This window comes from Delphinapterus leucas, chromosome 6, assembly GCF_059928025.1.
Source record: "Delphinapterus leucas isolate spDelLeu-1000000601 "Yukka" chromosome 6, BTC_Dleu_Yukka2, whole genome shotgun sequence".
NCBI classification, from domain to species: domain Eukaryota; kingdom Metazoa; phylum Chordata; class Mammalia; order Artiodactyla; family Monodontidae; genus Delphinapterus; species Delphinapterus leucas.
In genome coordinates, this window is record NC_143134.1 from 56,856,914 (window position 1) to 56,879,677 (window position 22,764).

Sequence of the window (22,764 nt, forward strand, 5' to 3'; positions counted from 1 at the left end):
AATAAATAAATAATAAAATAAAATAAAACACCTTCTTTGTTTTTAATGGGCAAAGAATCTAAATAGACATTTATCCAAAGAGGATATACAAATGTCCGAAAGCACATAAAAAGATCTTGAACATACTATTAGCCATTAGGGAACTACAAATCAAACCACGATGAGATACCACTTCACATTCATGGGAATGGCTAGAATAAAAAAGACAGATAATAACAAGTGTCAGAAAAATTGGAATCCTCATACAATGCTGGTGGAAATCAACAGCTCTGGAAAACAGTCTGACAGTTCCTCAATGGGTTAAACATAGATTTTCCACATGACCCAAGAGGAAAAATAAACATAGATTCTTCTCAATATATACACAAGAGAAAAGAAAACACATCTATGCAAACACTGGTACACAAATGCTTATAACATCATTATCCACAACAGCCAAAAAGTGGAAACAATCAAATGTCCATCAACTAATGAATGGATATGTAGATTGTAGTATAGCCATGTAACAATATCATGGATCAATAAAAACAAAGAAGTACTGATACATGGTACAACATGGATGAACCTTGTAAACATATTAAGTGAAAAAAGCCAGACAAAAAAGACCACATATAGTATGATTGCATTTACATGAAATGTCCAGAACAGGTATATCTACAGAGACAGAAAGTAATTTAGTAGTTGCCTAGGACTAGAGAGTAGGAAAGAGTATTGGAGAGTGACTGCTAAGGGTACAAGGTTTCTTTTCAGAGTGATGAAAATGTTCTAAAATGGACTGCGGCTACACAACTCTGTGAATATACTAAAGACCATTTAATTGTACACTTTAGATGGCTGAATTGTACGATATGTGAATTATAGCTCAATGAAGTTGTTAAAGCCCAAGTAAATATAACACTATAAAGCCTCTATATTTAAATCAAAATAGTATTGGCAAATGAGTAAATAGAAAGAACAATGAACAGAAATCTAGTATATGATAAAGGTGACACTTCAATACACTGAGGGAAAGATGGACTTTTTAATTGAATAAGCGGTGCCTGAATAAGCAAATTGCCATTGGGAAAAATAAACAAACAAAATTCTATCTGTAGTTCACACTACACACAATAAGGGCTCCCAGTGGATCACATATGTAATGTAAAGAATGAAAACATACTAAAAGAAAACCTAGCAGTAGGAAAAATGTAACTATGACTCAAAATCTAGAGGCAATAAAAGAGTAAGAAAATAAACTTCATAAAATAAACTTTACATGACAAAAAAACGCTGTAAATCAAGTCAAAAGACAAATTATAAGGGGAGAGGAATGGAGAAGGGGTAAAATAGGTAAAAGGGATTAAGAGATACAAACTACTTGTAATAAGTTACAAGGCTGTAATGTACAGCACAGGGAATATAATCAATATTTTATAACTTTATATGGAGTATAATCTATAAATATTCAACCACTACACTGTATACCTTATAAATTAACATAACAGTGTAAGTCAACTATACTTCAATTTTAAAAAAAGATAAATTAATAAACTTGGAGAAAACATCCAGTGACTCTTTTACAAAAAGTTCATCTTCCTAACACATAAAAATCTCATTTAAAAAAAACAGAAAAAGACCAAAAACCTGTTTTTATTTTATTTTATTACTTAAGCATATTGCTCAGTTTATTGGCATAAAGTGTACAAACCTGTATAACCAGCTCCAGACCAAAAAACAGACAGTCACCAATGGTTCTCATTATTCTCCCTTCCAATCACTATATCATTAAGGAAAACCACTATCCTGAATTTTAAAAGAATAAATTAATCAAAAACCTGTTTTTAAAAAAGACATTAACAAACAGTTAATGCCAAAGGACATTAACAGTTCACAAAAGAAAAAACGGTCCTTAAACACTGAAGAAATACTTAACCTCATTAAAATTATTCTGACATACCATTTCTCTACTGTGAGACTGACAAAAATTCAAAAATCTTGTCACATACTTTGTTGATGGCATTGTGGGGAAAGAAGCACTCACATACAGTGATGATGGTAGGATAAAATAGCACAATCACAATGGAGGGAAATTTGGTAACATTTAACAAAATTATGCATGTATGTATCTTTTAACTCAGCAATTCCTTTCTAGGATCTACCTGAAAATATAACTCCACAAATATGTGACAACATATGCACAACATTATTCACCAAAGCATTCTTTAAGGGCACAAGATAGGAAAGAACCCAAATGTCCATCAATAGAGGCTGGCTGAATAAAGTATGATACATCCACACAAATAAGTGTTACAAAGCTATAAAAAAAAAAAAAAAAAGTGAGAAAGATCTCCATTTTCAGAAATGGAGTGGTTCCCAGGAGATGGTGTTAGGTGAAAAAACAGAGTATAAAACAGTGTACATAGTATCTGCATTTTGTTTAAGAGGAAGAAATAAAACTATACACACATATGTGTTTATTTCTGTAAAAACACACACTGAAAGGATAAATCAGAAACTAAACAACAGGAGAGGGGAGGGCAGAAAGTATAGAGAAAGGAGTAGAGGAAACAGAAACTGAAGCAATACTTCTCTAAATATATCTTTTTATGTGTTTTGAACCACAACAATATTTTCCATATTAAAAGAATTTTAAAACAAATGAAACACAAAAAGGAACAAATGAACCTAACTGCATAGCAAATTGGTAATATAACCACATAGAAAAACTATTTCATATAATTTTTTAACACAGTACTCTGTAAATGCTTAATGGGTTTTATTCTAGGGACAAGGAACTCAGTAACAGAATTACTATTGGTAGTAAAGCTGATACTATAACTTGAGATTACCTTATGTAAATAAGATAAATAAGTAACATATTTATGATTTAGAAACCAAGATTTTCAGCATAAGAGAAACAAGATACAATCCAAAATGAGTTCAGTAAGATTTTAATGTTAAAATTTGAAGTTGAAATATGAGTATGAACTCATGATTTATATATTTATTTATATAAAAAATAAACACCTCAGTAACAATGAATACACATAGCTCCAAATTTTGATTGACATAGCAGTCAGCTGGAAAGGGCTCCCACTGGCCAAACTTGGGACAATTTGGGCAAAAAGAATAAGGATTGCAATTGATTTTTATCAAACGGAATAAATTAAAATTCACAGTTCCTCAATTATACTCAAAGAAAATTTAAACATCTGTCTCATTAAAAAAAATGACGGGCTTCCCTGGTGGCGCAGTGGTTGAGAGTCCACCTGCCGATGCAGGGGACACGGGTTTGCGCCCCGGTCCGGGAAGATCCCACATGCTGTGGAGCGGCTAGGCCCGTGAGCCATGGCCGCTGAGCCTGCGCGTCCGGAGCCTGCGCGTCCGGAGCCTGTGCTCCGCAACGGGAGAGGCCACAACAGTGAGAGGCCCGCGTACCACATAAAAAAAAAAAAAAAAAAAAAAAATGAGGCCAAGAGAATAGGAAAGCTCTTCATTATAATAAAATGCCAATTAAAAATGTATTTTTTAAATGACAGTGTTAGAAAAGTCTCATTTTACATCCCCCCATACAAGATCTAATTCAGGCAATGACCAATGGAAACAGTAAGTGAAAAGGTTTTAGGGGACAAGATATTTAAACAATGCCCACAACTCCACAAATTACTTAAATAACAGAAAAAATAAAAATGCCTTTACAATAGATAGCAAGCAATTAACCATTTTAACCAAGTGACTGAACTTAGCATCACTAATTATGGGACAATCTGTCACTACATGCTTTCCTGATGCTAGCGCTACCTGTAAGTATTCTTGCCAAAAATATTTAATGTACATTTAATCCAGACTTTAAACCTAACATCCAGTTTACAGGAAATACTGACAATAAAGGAACAAGTTAAATGACTTGATGAGGAAACAATCAGATAAATCTAGAATGTAGGGCATTCTATAAAACAAGTGGCCCAGACTCTGCAAAATGTCTATATATCACAGAAAAATGTTGTGGAATGTTCTAAAACAGACTAAAGAGGTAAAATAACCAAATACAACAGGTAAGCCACGACAGGATCCTGGATTTTTTTTTAAGCTATAAATAAACATTCTTGAGACGACTGCAAATATTTGGCTAGGGAGTGGACACTGAAAAATATGATGGAATTATTAATTTTCTATATACCATGGTCATTAGGAACATGTCTTAAGGGATGCATGATGAAGTATTCATAGGAGAATTGTTATGATAGCTTCAGCCTCGTTTCAAATAGTTTAACAAAAATATTGGAAAATGTTAATTTGTTGAATCTAGATGGATAGCATATTGTTCATTATACTACAGTTTACCATTTAGGAGAAAAGGATACTGGTGTTTATTACAATATTCTGTTAACTTTTCCGTATGTTTGAAATATTTCAAAAACCAAAAGTGCTGGAAAAAAATTCATATGAAAGTCAATCAATCTGATAAGTGAAGGAAGATAAAAACTTTGTATAGTCTGTGATTCCTTATCTCAAAAAACACATCTGACATATACAATAATATAGTGACCTGATTAAATTACACTTTATGGAGTATTTGAAATTATGAGGGAATATCAGATCTTACATATTGTAACTTAACATCTTTTCCAGGAAAAAAAAAACTGTTATTTTTATAAATATCTCATCTTGTTTATAAAACAGTCTAAAAGGTCAAAAGTTTGACAACTCTGTTTCATATTTAGTTGAATGAGATGGGTACCTGTCTTTATACTGGCTAACAGGTTTTTCCAAACCTCACTAGTATGCTTAATTGAGGGGAAAGAGGGAAGAAAAGACCAAATCACCAGATATTAACAATTATTTGACCTGGAGAGAAACTTTACCACCATGATCAGCTAAAAGACAACCGCACACTCAAGCAAACCTGGATCAGTTAACAGAAATTAGAAGCCTTAGGGAACTGCAAGATATAAATGAAAGAGCCGCTTGCAACCTGAAAGCATCTAAGTATAATTATCTAAGTCATCATTTTTAAGTTATGCCCCTGAATCACAAGGAACAACAATCTTTCAGAGACTTATACCCTTTTAATTACAACTATATGGTGCGAGGTCTGGGGATGAGGATGTGAACAGATAACCTTTAAAGGATGGCTAACAGAGAGAACAGTGAGGGCTGGAACACAAGTAAGTCCCTGGGGCTGGTTTCCCTTCAACTGACATGAATATTATCAAACTTTTATCCTATACCCATCCTATTATGGATATTACCTATCTTCTTAAGAAAACCACAGAGAAAATAAAAGAACTGACAGCAAAACCTCTCAGTCCTATATTTTCAACCCTTCCTTCTCCATTGGTTTCTTCCCTTCAATATAAAGATGTTCAAGGTTCTCTCCCGGGAGAAATGTTAAAAAATAGCCCTGGACTCTGTTTCCCCTCACCTTCCAGGTATCCTAAACCACTGCTGCTGGGGATTTCGTTAAAATACAGATTCAGTAGATCTAGGGCAGTGCCTGAGATTCTGACTCTCTAACACACTCACAGGCCCTATGGACAATACTGGACCATGACAAAATAGCAAGGCCCATAACTATCTTCTCTTTCCCTTAAAGTCACGCTTTCAAAAAGAAGCCTCTATAACTCCAATTCCCAATCATGCTCCGTCCTTTCTAAACTGGCTCTTATGTCCACTAACCTTATAAAGTTGTATGACCCCCACTGCAACTGTACTGACTTGAAGGAAAATAGGGTGATATGTACTATACTAAAGGAGTTAAAGTAAAGTAAGATAAGGACAAAACATCCTTTGGCTTTGGAAATTTGAACATAATGAGGACCTTGGGACAATTTCACCAGAGCTCTGTTGGAACAGTAAAGAAATGATGAGCAAAACAAGTGGTGGTCAAATGTAGCAGCTCACTACTGTTCTTAATATCAGAACAACTATGAACAGAACCACCAGCAACCAACTCTTTAAAAAAAAAACATTTCGTTGGGCAATCAGGGTAATTTGGATATATGATGATATTCAAGAATTAATCATTTTTTAGGTGTGGTATTATGGTTACATTAAAAGAGGGACTCAATGTTAAGAAACGCAATCGATGTAATACATCACATTAATAAAATGAAGGAAAAATCCACATGATCATTATCAATTAAAAAAGAAGAGGCAATTGACAAAACCCAACACATTTTTATGGTAAAAGCCCTCATAAAACCAGCAATAGAAGGGACCTTCCTTAACATGATAAATAGCATTTATGAAAAACCCATGGCTACATCATACTCAATGGTGAAAGACTGAAAGCCTTCCACCTATGATCAGGAATGAGAAAAGGATGCCTGCTTTCACCACTGCTATTCAACACTATACTGTTAAGTTCTAGCCAGAGCAATAAGACAAGGGGGGTGTGTCTGCGGGGGATAAATCAAAGTGCAAAGGAAGGAATAAAACTATCTCTATTTGCAAATGACATGATCCTATACAATAAAAAATCCCCCCAAAATCCACAAGAAAGCTATTAGAGCTAACAAATTCAGCAAAATTGCAGGGTATAAGATTAACACATGAAGTTGATAAAACCCACCTGTGTTGCCACACATCCAAAAAAGAACAATCCGAACAAGAAATTAAGAAAATAATCCCGTTTATAACAGAATCCAAAAGAATGAAATACTTAATAAAATTAATTAAGGAGGGACTTCTCTGGTGGTGCCGTGGTTAAGACTCCGTGCTCCCAATGCAGGGGGCCTAGGTTTGATCCCTGGTCAGGGAACTAGATTCCACATGCATGCTGCAACTAAGAGTCTGCATGCCACAACTAAGGAGCCGGGCGAGCCACAACTAAGGAGGCCACCTGCCACAACTAAGACCCAGCACAACCAAATAAATTAAATAAATAAATATTTTAAAAAATTAATTAAGGAGGTGAAAGACTTGTACACTAAAACCCATAAAACAGTGCTAAAAGAAATAAGACCTGAATAAATGTAAAGAAAACTCATATAGTTTGGAAGACTTAATATGGTAAAGATGGCAATACTCCCCCCAAATTGATACGCAGATTAAATGCAATACCCATCAAAATTCCAACTGCGTGTTTTGCATAAATGAACAAATTGATCCTGAATATTTCCCAAGATGCTCTCAAATACGTATGTTTGTACTAACTGATGGTAATTATAATGAGCAGAAGAGCTTAATACATGACATGTATATATGGTAAAGTATTACAGGTATTCTAAAAGCACATCTTATATAAAGAAGAGTCAACATAGACATTTTTGGAGAAAAAGATTTTACACAGAAGAATGATCTTCATTGGCTGTGGACTAGACACTAAATACCTCATAACAACTATACTCCTTCTAAACCATAAATGCTTTGCTCCTGGCATTAAAAACCACACAGTGCAATTGTATTTTTCATCTTTTGTGTGTGTGTGTGGCCATGCCTCACGGCATGCAGGATCTTAGTTCCCCAACCAGGGATCAAACCCGTGCCCCCTGCAGTGGAAGCAGGGAGTCTTAACCACTGGACTGCCAGGGAAGTCCCAATTGTATCTTTTAAAACAGGAATGTTCCTTTGTTAAATGAGTTCAGAGCTTCACAAAAGCTCATCGCGTAACCCAACTAACTCCTTAAAAATATACTGTCTTTTATTATAGCTTTTTGCTCTTTTATGTTTAATTAATAAGCTTATCTGATATGTACAAACAGAAATGAAATCACATTTCAGGCTCTAACGCCTTCATTTCAATATACTTTTGAAAGGAAATAATCTAATGACTCAATCCTATACAGAGAAATTCAGTAAGGATGGACAGAGATACATATATCTTACTATACTTGATTTTGAAGTCACAAATAATAATAGAACTATCAAGGATTTTGAATTTCTATTGCCATGAACCTTAAATAAATTTTATTCTCTTCACTATAGCAAAAGAAAATAAGTCACCGTACCCAATGTCAGTAAGGGGTGGTTTATCTCTCCCTCTTTTATAACAGAGGAACAGTTCTGGGCTTTTCAGACTTCCGTAGTTCAAGTTTGCCTGCAGAGCTGACGGAGTGGCTTCAACACAGGTGTAACCCTCAGGTACTGTTTCCCCAGCTGATTTGTTAATAACTGCAATATCTGTAATTGGAGCTTTAGGTCCAGTAGACTTAGTATCTAAACGATTTATTTCTTGATCCAAAAGAGTAGATGTATCAATGAGACCTGCCACAACAAAGTAGTCAGTCACTCTTGGCCCTTTGTCTTCTATCATGGCTGCTTCTATATATCCTAGAAGAGAGGAAGAAAAAAAAAAAGACATCAATTAAATAAAATGCTTTATCCTAACTCACTAAGTTAAAATACTCCTGAGTTAACAAGTGATTAACAGGCACATTTCCCAGTTGGATTTATAATCAAATTGTTATTCTGTAGAAGACTGTTTTTTTAAAAAAAATATTTGTTTTCTAAAAAAAATAATAAATTTATTTATTTCTGGCCGCGTTGGGTCTTCATTGCTGCGCATGGGCTTTCTCTAGTTGTGGCGAGCCGGGGCTACTCTTCGTTGCAGTGCGCAGGCTTCTCATTGAGGTGGGCTTCAGTAGTTGTGGCACGTGGGTTCAGCACTTGTGGCTCACAGGCTCTACAGCACAGGCTCACTAGTTGTGGCACACAGGCTTAGTTGCTCCGCGGCACGTGGGATCTTTCCAGACCAAGGCTTGAACCCGTGTCCCCTGCACTGGCAGGCGGATTCTTAACCACTGCGCCACCAGGGAAACCCAAGAAGCTTGTTTTGATATCATCTTGTCAGCTTTTACCTAGTATGAAGTACAAGTTTATGGCATCGATTCATTTGTAATGCAACTATGATCCTATTATGTGCCTAAGGCCCTGTTAAGGATAATCAAACTATCAGAAGTGGGCTGCGGTGCTTTCCTTTCAGCAAAATGCACATAATGAACAAAATTCATACTATTTTTTAAATGTCATTCTCTTTTGAGTTACAGAATTCCTAGAGCGAACTTCACATTTAAACAAACGAAATGAGTTCATCATGAATTATTCAAAGTCTAACAGAAAAGATAAAGGTACTAGTAATAAGCACAATTAAACCAGTCTCTTAATCCAATCAGGAGTCTGTCCCTATAGTTAAAAAACTTTATGTAAACACTGTGTAAACTAAGTAAGTTTAGGGGTCATTAACTATTTCATATATAGATACCAGACAGAGCATAAAAAACCATAACCAAAGAAGACAAAGTTATACAAAATACATATTAACAGGGCCTCCCTGGTGGCGCAGTGGTTGAGAATCTACCAGCCAATGCAGGGGACACGGGTTCGAGCCCTGGCCTGGGAAGATCCCACATGCTGCGGAGCAGCTGGGCCCGTGAGCCACAACTACTGAGCCTGCGCGTCTGGAGCCCGTGCCCCGCAACAGGAGAGGCCACGACAGTGAAAGGCCCGTGCATCGCGATGAAGAGTGGCCCCCGCTTGCCGCAACTAGAGAAAGCCCTTGCACAGAAACGAAGGCCCAACACAGCCATAAATAAATAAATAAATAAATAAATAGATTAATTAATAAAAAGCAGTTTCTTTTTTAAAAAAATACATATTAAGAGACTTAGGTAATACATGGTAGAAACCTAGAGAATATGAACACTGAGTCAAGATTTCTATTATCTTTAAACTCAATACCTCTAAAAATAAAATTAAGCTTTTGAAATTTTATTTTCTTTAAATATTTATTTATTTATTTAGTAATTTAGGCTGCACCGGGTCTTAGTTGCGGCATGCGGGCGCTTAGTTGCGGCATGAACGCAGGATCTAGTTCCCCGACCAGAGATCGAACCCAGGCCCCCTGCATTGGGAACACAGCGTCTTACCCACTGGACCACCAGGAAAGTCCCTGGAATTTTAAATATTTCTATGGATTTTACGTGCTTTTTAAATAACTTTACTGAGGTATAACTTACATACAATAAAATGCACATATTTTAAAGTGTACAGTTTGGTAAGTTTTCGCAAATGCATACACCTGTGAAACCATATCACAATCACGATGGTGAACACATCCATCAACATCCAAAATATTCTTGTACCCCTTCATCATCCCTCCCTCCCCAGGCAAGGAGTGACCTGCTTTCTGTCACTGTAGATTAGTTTCTAGAATTGATATAAACGACATCATACAGTATATTCTTTTTTGTCTGGCTCCTTTCACTCACTGTAATTATTCTGAGATTCATCCATGTTACTGTTTATATCAAGTTCATTCATTTTTATTGCTGAGTAATATTCCACTGTTGAATATACTACAAAATGTTTATCCATTCACCCATGTTAATAAACATATCGGTTATTTTCAGTTTGGGGCTATTATAAAGCTATCATGAATACCCATGTACAAGCCGTGTGCACGTATGCTTTCATTTACCTTAGGTAAATTCTAAGATGGAATGGCTAGGTCACCTGGTAGGCATATGCAATTCTAAAAAAGTGCCAAATAGTTTTCTAGAGTGAGTATACCGTTTTACATTCCTATCATCAGTATATGAGAGTGCCGCTGTTCCACATCCTCTCCAACACTCTATAAGGTCAGTCGTTTTAATTTAAACTAGATTCTACTATGTCTACAGTGATACTTAGCTATAGTTTTAATTTGTATCTTTCTAATAACTAATAATGTTGACCACCTTTTCATGTGCTTATTTTCCATGCATACATTATCCTTTTCATACATCCTTGGATTCTGTTCACTAAAATTTTGTTTGAAATTTTATATATGTTAATGAGGGATACTGGTCTATAGTTTTGTTTTTTTTTTTTTTCCTCTTGTAATGTCTTTTATCTGGTTTTTACATCAAGGTAATGTCAGTCTCACAGAATGAGTCGGGAAGACTTTCCCCCTTTCAATTTTCACGAAGAGTTTGTATAGAATTGTTATTATGTCTTCCTTAAATGTTTGATAGAATTCACCTGTGAAATTATCTGGGTCTAGAGTTTTCTTTGAGGGTAGGTTTTTGTTGCTGTTGTTGTTGTTTTTGCGGTACGCGGGCCTCTCACTGCTGTGGCCTCTCCCATTGCGGATCACAGGCTCCGGATGCGCAGGCTCAGCGGCCATGGCTCACGGGCCCAGCCGCCCCACGGCATGTGGGATCCCCCCAGACCGGGGCACGAACCCGCGTCCCCTGCATTGGCAGGCGGACTCCCAACCACTGCGCCACCAGGGAAGCCCTGAGGGTAGGTTTTAAACTATAAATTCATTTCCTTTAACACACAGGGCAATTCAGATTATGTATTTCTTCTTGAGTAAACTTTCATAGTTTGTGAAGGTCTTAGTCCATTCAGGCTGCTATACCATAGGTTGGGTGACTTATAAACAACAAAAAATTTAATTCTTGAGGCTAGGAAGTCCAAGATCAAGGCACTGGCAGATTCAGTGTCTAGTGATGGCTGGCTTCCTAGTTCATAGAGGGCTGTCTTTTCACTGTAACTTCACAGGGTGGAAAGGAACAAGGGGTCTTCCTGGAGGCTCTTTTGGAAAGGCACTAATACCATTCACGAGGGTTTCACCCACATGACCAAAGCACCTCCCAAAGTCCTACCTCCAAATACCATCACACTGGGGATAACGTTTTAACATAAGAATTGGGAGAGGGCATACACATTGAGTCTATGGCAAGGAATTTGTCCATTTCATCTAAGTTATGTAATTTACTGTATAAAATTCTTCATAATATTCCCTTATTATCCTTTTAGTATCTGTAGATTATGTAGTGATGTCACATCTCTCATTCTTTTTTTTTTTTACATCTCTCATTCTTGATATCAGTAAGTCTGTGTCTTCTCTCTTTTTATCCTGATCAGTCTGGCTAGAAAACTGTCAATTTTATTGATCTTCTCTAAGAACCAGCTTTCAGTTTCACTGGTTTTTTTCTATTGCTTTTCTATTTCATTGATTTCTACTTTGAACTTTATTACTTCCTTTCCTCTGTTTATGTAGACTTTTTTTTTAAAATATTTATTTATTTATTTGCCTGTGCTGGGTCTTAGTTGTGTGCACACAGGATCTTTGTTGCCACATGCGGGATCTTCGTTGCGGCATGTGGGCTCTTAGTTGCAGCATGTGGGATCTAATTCCCTGACCAGGGATGCAACCCAGGCTCCCTGCATTGGGAGCCCGGAGTCTTAAACACTGGACCACCAGGGAAGTCCCTATGTAGACTTTAATTTGCTCTTCTTCTTCTACTTTCCTACGGTGGAAGAGGAGGCCATGGATTTGAGATCTTTCTTCTTTCCTAATGTAGGTATTTAGAGCTAAAATGCACCCCCCCCCAAAAAAATGTTTTAGTGGCATCCCACAGGTTCAGGTATGTTTTCTTCTTATTCAGTTCAAAATATTTTTAAATTTCTCTTTCTTATTTTCTTTGACCAATGGGCTATTTTTTGTTGTTGTTGTTGTTGCGGTACGTGGGCCTCTCATTGTTGTGGCCTCTCCCGCTGCGGAGCACAGGCTCCGGAGGCGCAAGCTCAGTGGCCATGGCTCACGCCCAGCCGCTTCGTGGCATGTGGGATCTTCCCGGACCGGGGCACGAACCCGTGTCCCCTGCATCGGCAGGCAGACTCTCAACCACTGCGCCACCAGGGAATTCCCCAATGGGCTATTTAAAGTATGTTTTTCAGTTTCCAAATTTTGTACTTGGAAATTTTCCAAGAATCTTTCGGTTACTGACTTCTAACTTAATTACACTGTGCTCAGAGGATATACTGTGTATGACTTGAAGTCTTTTATGTTTATTGAGATTAGTTTTATGGCTAAGAATATAGTCTATTTGATAATTATACAATGTGCATTTTAGCAGAATGTGTGTTTTGTTGTTGGACAGAGGTCAAGAAGGTTATTAGTGTTGTTCAAATCTATATATCCTTGCAGATTTTGTCCGCTTGTTCAATCAATTATTAACAGAGTGGTATTGAAACTATAGTTCTGACTATAATTATAGATCTGTTGATTTCTCTTTTCAGTTCTATCAGTTTTTGCTTCACATACTTTGAAGCTCTGTTATTAAAGGCATAACTATTTAGAATTACTACGTCCTTTCGATGAACTGACCTTTTTATCATTACAAAACGACCTTCTTTATCTCTGGTAAAAATGAGTCTGTATTAACAAAACCTTTTAAAAAATATTAAAATATTTATTAAAAACTTAGATATATAGTTAAATATCATTAGACTTCATTTTCCAGATAACCTTTCAGAATCAATTTCATTTCACCTTACTGTTTAGAATGGCATACATTTTAATAAATACTGTTAATATCAACAAAATACTATTAACTTCAATTTACAAGGCTAAATGTAGTTTACAAAATTCCTCTCATTGTAACACAAAGAGTTTTTTAAAGGTTCAAAACTATGTGTTCCTTGGTGTTCCAAGCCATACAGAATGAAAAATGAACACTGTTTAAACCACAAAGAAACTAGAGTATTATCAAAGTTATTTGCTACATTAAAGCAATTTAAAATAGCACCTTAGTGATTCCATTTAGAAAGCATTATCAACATCAGTTATGCTGGCTGGATCATGGAGCTACAAAATTGAAAAAGCAAGTCATTTCAGATAAAATCAGTTTCTTTTTAAGAACACAAAGCAGTGTAATTCTCTACTGTTGCACCTGCAACTGAAAGTTTTGTAAAGAAGGAGGGCTGTAAAGAAAGGCTGAAAACACAGATGCTTTAAAGGGGTCATACAGGATATAAGAGTTGTGGGAACTAGAGACCACAGGCAGCCACTACTGGTCAGATCCATCCAACTGTTGCCAAACAGACTGGGCAAAACCAGAATTTCCTTTTTGTCTTTTCAAGGGAAGCCAAAATAATCCGGATTTTTTACCCCAACATTCCAGGGTAGAACTCTTGTGACCTAAACATGTGTCATCTACCTCTCGTGCCAAGTGTGACTGCCAGGGCCTTAGAGAGCCCAGTTAGTTCCTTTCCAACTTTACCCTGACTGTACAGACTCGAGCATTGGAATAATCCAGATTTTTAATGTAAATCTCCAAGTTTTAAAATATCAGCAACTAATTCAAAATCCTAGAACACTAGTAAGTTCAAACAAAACACATAAGCAGGCTAAATTCACTCTAAAGATTAAATATCGAGAAAAGAACAATTTCTAAATTTCATTTAAAAAATATTGACCTGGTTAGGGACTTCCCTGGTGGCACAGTGGTTAAGAACCCACCTGCCAATGCAGGGGACATGGGTTCGAGCCCCGGTCCAGGAAGATCCCACATGCTGCGGAGCAACAAAGCCCGTGTGACACAATTACTGAGCCTGCGCTCTAGAGCCTGTGAGCCACAACTACTGAGCCCACGTGCCACAACTACTGAAGCCCGCACACCTAGAGCCTCTGCTCCGCAACAAGAGAAGCCACCGCAATGAGAAGCCCGCACACAGCAACAAAGACCCAACACAGCCAAAAATAAATAAGTAAAATAAAACAGATTTTTAAAATAATAATAATATGCATAAAGAGAAAGTGCAATGTGGTAAATGGTACTTCATGGTCCTATAAATCTCAGTGAAGGGTATAATGGAGCGCATTACGATAGTCCAAATCTTGCTCAAAGTAAAAAGTTTTTATTAAAGCAGTTCCTATCCTTTGAGGTTTCAACAAAGTATAGGGGGAAATGGAGGAAAGTGGAAAAAGTATGAAAATAAGAGCGAAATAACACTGCTTTCAACTCAAGAAGTATACAGAAAAGCATCATTGCTAATCTGAATAGTCCCAATTTTAGCTACACTCTCTACAATGCTGGAAAACTAGAATATAAAATGTGCTAAATTATTTTGTATATATATGTACATATATTTGTATATACATATATGTATATATATGTATATGTACACAGAGAGAGAGAGAGAGAAATACAAAGACCTGATCAATTCTCCCCCAGGGAGTTTTTTCCTTTGTTTTCTTTAAAAGCTAAATCAAACCTAAACTTTATTCACTTTGAGCACAAAGTAACAGAGTAAAATAACACTTCACAAGTTTCTGAAACTCAGCTATCTGGCAACCTCACCAATTCATATACAGCCAAGAACCAGCCATTAAGAACTGCCATAGGTATCACCAAGCAGCAAAACATACATACTTAATGCACTTCAGTCTCTCATTCAGAGTCCGTTTAATGACAGTTTATTTTAAAAATTCTGTTAAGTTTATTTGACTACTAAATACACAGTGGAAGTAACAACAAATTAAAAGGAAGAGAGGTAAACACATTATCAGATCAAAAAATGAATCCATGAAGAAGCGAGGGAAATATTTTATGAAACAGAAGATGACCTAAAGGCATACGTTAACTAGATCCTTAACTGCAAGAGCCCTACACACCTCAAATAAACCTAATGGGTATCACTGCTTTACAAATGCTCTATAGCATGTATAATCATATCATCTACTTATAATGGAACGCTTAACTTACTGATGAATTCTTTTCTCACCTTTATCTACATACTAAATACTAAAATCATATATACTATAATCCTAAAAAAAAAAAACTAACCTCTATTTTGTTTCATTGGCCAATTTCCAAGCTAGTACACCCACAGCTAATTATAACAGTTCTGTATGTTTTTTGATGTGGTAGATAAACTCCCTCTTCACCCTTTTAAAAACTTTCCAGGCTTGACTGGCCTCTTTGATGAGGGTCACATTGAGCTTCCAGCGGCTTCAGGGGTGTCTTTAGGAGTCAGCACTATGGCAGAAGACATCAACTCCAAAATCAAGAACTATCAGCCTGCTCCTTTTAACAGCCACTTCCCCAACCAAAGCCAGACCAGGACTGCTGGCGGAACCACCTAGGCTTCCACCACTGTGAGAAGGCAATGCTAAAGGAGGTGATGTCCCCATGTGTGAATGATACTGGTGTGTGTACAAGTCTTTCTGCCCTATAGCCTGGGTGTCAACCTGGGATGACCGCCGGGCAGAAAGCATGTTTCCAGGGAAGATCTGAACTGGCTCCACCTCTCCTCTTCTGTCCTCCATCCTTCTGCTCAGGGTGGTGAAGGGGGACCTGGGTACATGGTGATCCCCACCCTGGGATCCTGAATCATGGCTTAACTAATAATAAATACTCATTGGAAGAGTGGAAAAAAAAAATAACTTTCCAGGCTTACTCATCCAAGCTTATCAAGTTTCAGGAGGAAAAAAGTTGAGATCTCTGTTAGGAACAACTCTAAAACCCAGATTATTTAAGAAGAACAGCCAATATTACAATATTAAGTTCTCCAGTCAAGTGCATACGGTATGGCTCTCCATTTTATTTAGGTCATTTTTTTTTTTTAAGCCTTTAAGTAGTCTCATGATTTTCTTCACCCAGATCTTCTACATTGTTTGTTAGGATTATTCATAAGTATTTCACAGTTTTGTGGCTAATGGGAAGGAGCTCTTATGTTTGCCAAACAATCATTACTGGTACATTAATAACCTATGACTGAGTCTCAGACCTTGTTCTAAATGCGAGGAATTAAAGCAATGAAAATATCAAATGTCATGTCTTTATGGAGCTTACATTATAGTTGGGAAATAATCAGTAAATAACTATAGACTTATAAATAAATAATTTCAGAAAGCATACATGCTATGAATAAAAATAAAGCAGGATATAGGGAAAGAAAGTGATAATGGAAGTGCTTATTTTTACACTGCAGTCAAGGAAGATCTCTTTGAAGAAGTAAGAAGGTAAAATCTGAGCAGGGGTTGAAGTGAAAGGAAAGAGTAAATCATATGACAACAGAAAACATTCCAAGCAGGAAGAAAATTTGTTAAAAAGCCTAAGGGCAAGTAAATACCTTGATCTTTGAGGAACAACAAGAAAGCCATGGTTCTGGAGCTTAGGGGACTATTGAAAGATGAGGTCAGTGAAGGCGGAAATCATACAGGACCTTTTAGGCTAGGTAAGGTCTCTAGATTTTATTCGAAACATGCTGGGAAGCAACTAGCAGCCTCCAGATGACAGTGCTGTGTCTTTAAAAGAAAAAAAATCGCAGTAGTTGCTGTACACAGAGTAGAGGGAGAAAAGAGCAGAAGCAGGGAGTGCAGTTAGAAGGTAACTGTAGCAGTCCAAAAGAGAGATAATAGTGGCTTATATTAAGGCAAAGGAGTGGGAGTGACAAGAAATGCCAAGATTTGAGATACAGTTTAAAGGTAAAAATGCTACTGATGGATTGGAGGTATGAGGGAAAAGAGAAACTAAGAATGACTTCCAGTTTGTGGCCTAACCAAGTGGGTGGATAGTGGTGCCATATATTGAGATGGTAAAGTCTGAGGAAAGAGTAAGTTTGAGTAAACACCCAACATTCTGTATCGGACAAGTTAAGTCTGAGATGCCTACTAAAACATTCAAGCGGAGAAGGCACTCCAATACAGTGTGGAGTTTGATAAAGATATCAAGGCTGGAGTCAATAGTGAATTAATGATACTTATAACCACAAAATTAAATAAGATACCCTAAAAAGTGACAAATACTGACAAAGAAAAGGCCTAAGCCGAGGGCACTCCAACTTTTTTTTTTTTTTTTTTTGGTGGTACGCGAGCCTCTCACTGTTGTGGCCTCTCCCATTGCGGAGCACAGGCTCCGGACACGCAGGCTCAGCGGCCGTGGCTCACGGGCCCAGCCACTCCGCGGCATGTGGGATCTTCCCGGACCGGGGCACGAACCTGCGTCCCCTGCATCGGCAGGCGGACTCTCAACAACTGCGCCACCAGGGAAACCCCACTCCAACTTTTGAGGCAGGGGAAGAGAAGCTAGAAAACAAGACTGAGAAGGAACTGTCATAAATCAGACAAGATTCAGGATGACATGGCATCCAGAAAACCAAGTGAGGTTTTCCCAAAACGAGGGACCGATCAATCGTGTCAAATGCTGATGAGAGGTAGAGAACTTTAAGACTGAGAACACTGACTAGAATGGGTTTAGTTGGTGAAGGTGGAGAAGAGCCAGCCTGGAGCGAGTTGGAGAGAAAACGCAAAGTAAGAAAATAGAGACAGTAAGTATGAGCAAGTCTTTGCAACAAATTTTTCTCTACATGAGAAAGAAAGGTGTGTGTGTGTGTGTGAGACAGAGAGACAGACAGACAAAGACAGATTTTGAGATGTTACAGCATGTTCTTATGCTTGCAAATATGATTCATCAGGAAAGAAAGATGATGCAGGGCACAGAAAGGATAACATCAGAGGCAAAATCCTTAAACAGACAAGAGAACGCAGCACAGATGGAGGACTTGGCATATACAGAGAGAGAGAGAAAGAGAGAGAGAAAAGAGTAGGGAAAGAAAAGAGATTAAGTAGTCTTCTTAGTAATGAAAGTGGAAGAGCAAAATGACTAGGTAATACTGAGGGCACAAGGGATATTCGTGGCCATAAATTTAAAGTGAGACCAGTCAGCACTGTTGTTTGTTTTCTCCAATCACACTCAGCTGCTCAGGTTCAAGGGAACACAGAGTTTGCAACGAATTGTGTTTTATCAGGGCTGAAGTTTTGCCCTAATTACAGTGAAGGAAGAAACAAGAGAGATGATAAACTGACCCCACAAAATAGTACAGAACATTAGCAGGCATTACCATTTTTATTCAATGAATCAATGTAATTGGGTAAGGAAAGAAGTTACTGTATGAGGCGCATGATGGACAGTGAAAAGAGTTATGTGACTAATGGCCTGGTGGTCTAGATAGAATCCAAGAAGTGTCAAAATATGGTATCAAAGTATGTGAGCTGGCAGAAAAAGAAATGGAAGTCAGAATTAGATGCTTAAAATACTTTAAGTTATAGATCTTGATGATAAAGTCTAGGGTAATGGCTCTCTATTCTAACTACACATTAGAATCTAATAGAATACTTTTTATTAAAATCAGGCCAAGAAAATAAGAATTTCTGAGGGTGGCACACTCCCATCAAAAATTTTTAAGCTGTCCAGTTAATTGTAATATACAGTCAGAATTGAGAACCAATAGTCTTGGGTGTAGTTGAGGCAAGTTAAAGAGAAACCTGCAATCTGCAGATTCAAAAACATCTAATGAAGTCTTCTTCTATTATTCCCAATATAAATAAAAGCATGAGCTATGTTCTAAATATTTTACATGCATTAACTCATTTCATACTCCTAACAACCCAACAAGGTATAACTAGTATTATCCCCTTTTTTAATGATGAAGAAGAATGGAAGAGAATGAAAGTATACTAGGTAGTATATGAAGTACTATAACACTATTTGTAGGTAAACTGTTGAAAGTTAAAGATGCATATAATAAACCCTAAGGCAAGTACTTAATAAAAAAGATGTATAGTTAATAAACCAATGTGGAGATAAATGGAATAGTAAAATACACTCAATCCAAAAAGGAACAAAAGGCAGGACATTAAAAACAGAGAGAGGGGGCTTCCCTGGTGGCGCGGTGGTTGAGAGTCCGCCTTCCAATGCAGGGGACACAGGTTCATGCCCTGGTCTGGGAAGATCCCACATGCTGCGGAGCAGCTGGGCCCGTGAGCCATGGCCACTGAGCCTGCGCATCCGGAGCCTGTGCTCTGCAACGGGAGAGGCCACAAGAGTGAGAGGCCCGCGTACCGCAAAAAACAAAAAGAGAGAGAAACCTTAAGAAAACAGGAGCTGAACCAAGATGGCGGAGTAGAAGGACGCGCTTTCACTCCTTCTTGTGAGAACACCAGAATCACAACTAGCTGTTGGACAATCATCGACAGGAAGACACTGGAACTCACCAAAAAAGATACCCCACATCCAAAGACAAAGGAGAAGCCACAATGAGACGGTAGGAGGGGCGCAATCACAGCAAAATCAAATCCCATAACTGCTCAGTGGGTGACTCACAGACTGGAAAACACATACCACAGAAGTCCACCCACTGGAGTGAAGGTTCTGAGCCCTACGTCAGGCTTCCTAACCTGCGGGTTCGGCAACGGGAGGAGGAATTCCTAGAGAATCAGACTTCGAAGGCTAGTGGGATTTGATTGCAGGACTTTGACAGGACTGGGGAAAACAGAGACTCCACTCTTGGAGGGCACACACAAAGTAGTGTGTGCATCGGGACCCAGGGGAAGGAGCAGTGAACCCAGGGGAGACTGAACCAGACCTACCTGCTAGTGTTACAGGGTCTCCTACAGAGGTGGAGGGTGGCTGTGGCTCACCATGGGGATAAGGACACAGGCAGCAAAAGTTCTGAGAAGTACTCCTTGGCATGAGCCCTCCCAGAGTCCACCATTAGCCCCACCAAAGAGCCCAGGTAAGCTCCAATGTTGGGTTGCCTCAGGCCAAACAACCAACAGGGAGGGAACCCAGCCCCACCCATCAGCAGTCAAGCGGATTAAAGTTTTACTGAGCTCTGCCCACCAGAGCAACAGTCAGCTCTACCCAAACCAGTCCCTCCCATCAGGAAACTTGAACAAGCCTCTTAGATAGCCTCATCCACCAGAGAACAGACAGCAGAAGCAAGAAGAACTACAATCCTGGAGCCTGTGGAACAAAAACCACATTCACAGAAACACAGACAAGATGAAAAGGCAGAGGGCTATGTACCAGATGAAGGAACAAGATAAAACCCCAGAAAAACAACTAAATGAAGTGGAGATAGGCAACCTTCCAGAAAAAGAAATCAGGATAATGATAGTGAAGATGATCCAAGACCTCGGAAAAACAATGGAGGCAAAGATCGAGAAGATACAAGAAATGTTTATCAAAGACCTAGAAGAATTAAAGAACAAACAAACAGCGATGAACAATACAATAACTGAAATGAGAACTTCACTAGAAGGAATCAATAGCAGAATAACTGAGGCAGAAGAACGGATAAGGGACCTGGAAGACAGAATGGTGGCATACACTGCCGTGGAACAGAACAAAGAAAAAAGAATGAAAAGAAATGAAGACAGCCTAAGAGACCTCTGGGACAACATTAAATGCAACAACATTCGCATTATAGGGGTCCCAGAAGGAGAAGAGAGAGAAAAAGAACCAGAGAAAATATCTGAAGAGATTATAGTCAAAAACTTCCCTAACATGGGAAAGGAAACAGCCACCCAAGTCCAGGAAGCGCAGCGAGTCCCATACAGGATAAACCCAAGGAGAAACATGCCAAGACACATAGTAATCAAATTGGCAAAAATTAAAGACAAAGAAAAATTACTGAAAGCAGCAAGGGAAAAATGACAAATATCATACAAGGGAACTCCCATAAGGTTAACAGCTGATTTCTCAGCAGAAACTCTACAGGCCAGAAGGGAGTGGCATGATATACTTAAAGTGATGAAAGGGAAGAACCTACAACCAAGATTACTCTACCTGGCAAAGATCTCATTCAGATCCGATGGAGAAATCAAAAGCTTTACAGACAAGCAAAAGCTAAGAGAATTCAGCACCACCAAATCTACAACAAATGCTAAAGGAACTTCTCTAAGTGGGAAACAAGAGAAGAAAAGGACCTACAAAAACAAACCCAAAACAATTAAGAAAATAGTCATAGGAACCTACATATCGATAATTACCTTAAACGTGAATGGATTAAATGCTCCAACCAAAAGACACAGGCTTGCTGAATGGATACAAAAACAAGACCCATATATATGCTGTCTACAAGAGACCCACTTCAGACCTAGGGACACATACAGACTGAAAGTGAGGGGATGGAAAAAGATATTCCATGCAAATGCAAATCAAAAGAAAGCTGGAGTAGCAATACTCATATCAGATAAAATAGACTTTAAAATAAAAAATGTTACAAGAGACAAGCAAGGACACTACATAATGATCAAGGGATCAATCCAAGAAGAAGATATAACAATTACAAATATATATGCACCCAACATAGGAGCACCTCAATAAATAAGGCAACTGCTAACAGCTGTAAAAAAGGAAATGGACAGTAACACAATAATAGTGGGGGACTTTAACACCTCACTTACACCAATGGACAGATCATCCAAAATGAAAATAAATGAGGAAACAGAAGCGTTAAATGACACAGTAGACCAGATAGATTTAATTGATATTTATAGGACATTCCATCCAAAAACAGCAGATTACACTTTCTTCTCAAGTGCGCATGAACATTCTCCAGGATAGATCACATCTTGGGTCACAAATCAAGCCTCAGGAAATTTAAGAAAATTGAAATCGTATCAAGCATCTTTTCAGACCACAACGCTGAGATTAGAAATTAATTACAGGGAAAAAACGTAAAAAAGACAAACACATGGAGGCTAAACACTACGTTACTAAATAACCAAGAGATCACTGAGGAAATCAAAAAATACCTAGAGACAAATGACAATGATAACACAACAATCCAAAGCCTATGAGATGCATCAAAAGCAGTTCGAAGAGGTAAGTTTATAGCTACACAAGCCTACCTCAAGAAACAAGAAAAATCTCAAATAAATAATCTAACCTTACACCTAAAGGAACTAGAGAAAGAAGAACAAACAAAACCCAAAGTTAGCAGGAAAGAAATCATAAAGATCAGAGCAGAAATAAATGAAACAGAAACAAAGAAAACAATAGCAAAGATCAATAAAACTAAAAGCTGGTTCTTTGAGAAGATAAACAGAATTGATAAACCATTAGCCAGACTCATCAAGAAAAAGAGGGCGAGGACTCAAATCAATAAAATTCGAAATGAAAAAGAAGTTACAACAGACACCACTGAAATACAAAGCATCCTAAGAGACTACTACAAGCAACTCTACGCCAATAAAATGGAAAACCTGGAAGAAATGGACAA

At 37.8% G+C, this 22,764-nt stretch overlaps 1 protein-coding gene and 1 pseudogene across 6 annotated transcripts in view; one reads left to right on the forward strand and one right to left on the reverse strand.

Moving 5' to 3' along the window:
- DENND4C (DENN domain containing 4C) overlaps window positions 1-22,764 on the reverse strand; it is a 128,606-nt gene that overhangs the window by 87,726 nt on the left and 18,116 nt on the right. For 5 of the 6 annotated variants that reach the window (XM_022573794.3, XM_089913186.1, XM_022573797.2 and 2 more), the window contains one exon: window positions 7,932-8,253. In XM_022573794.3, coding sequence (XP_022429502.2) covers window positions 7,932-8,236 — 305 coding nt within the window. In that variant the 5' untranslated portion in view covers window positions 8,237-8,253. Of the gene's footprint in view, window positions 1-7,931; window positions 10,066-22,764 lie in introns of those variants that run through there. The other variant, XM_089913184.1, reaches the window with a different exon arrangement.
- LOC149748962 (cytochrome c oxidase subunit 6B1 pseudogene) lies at window positions 15,175-20,448 on the forward strand (annotated as a pseudogene).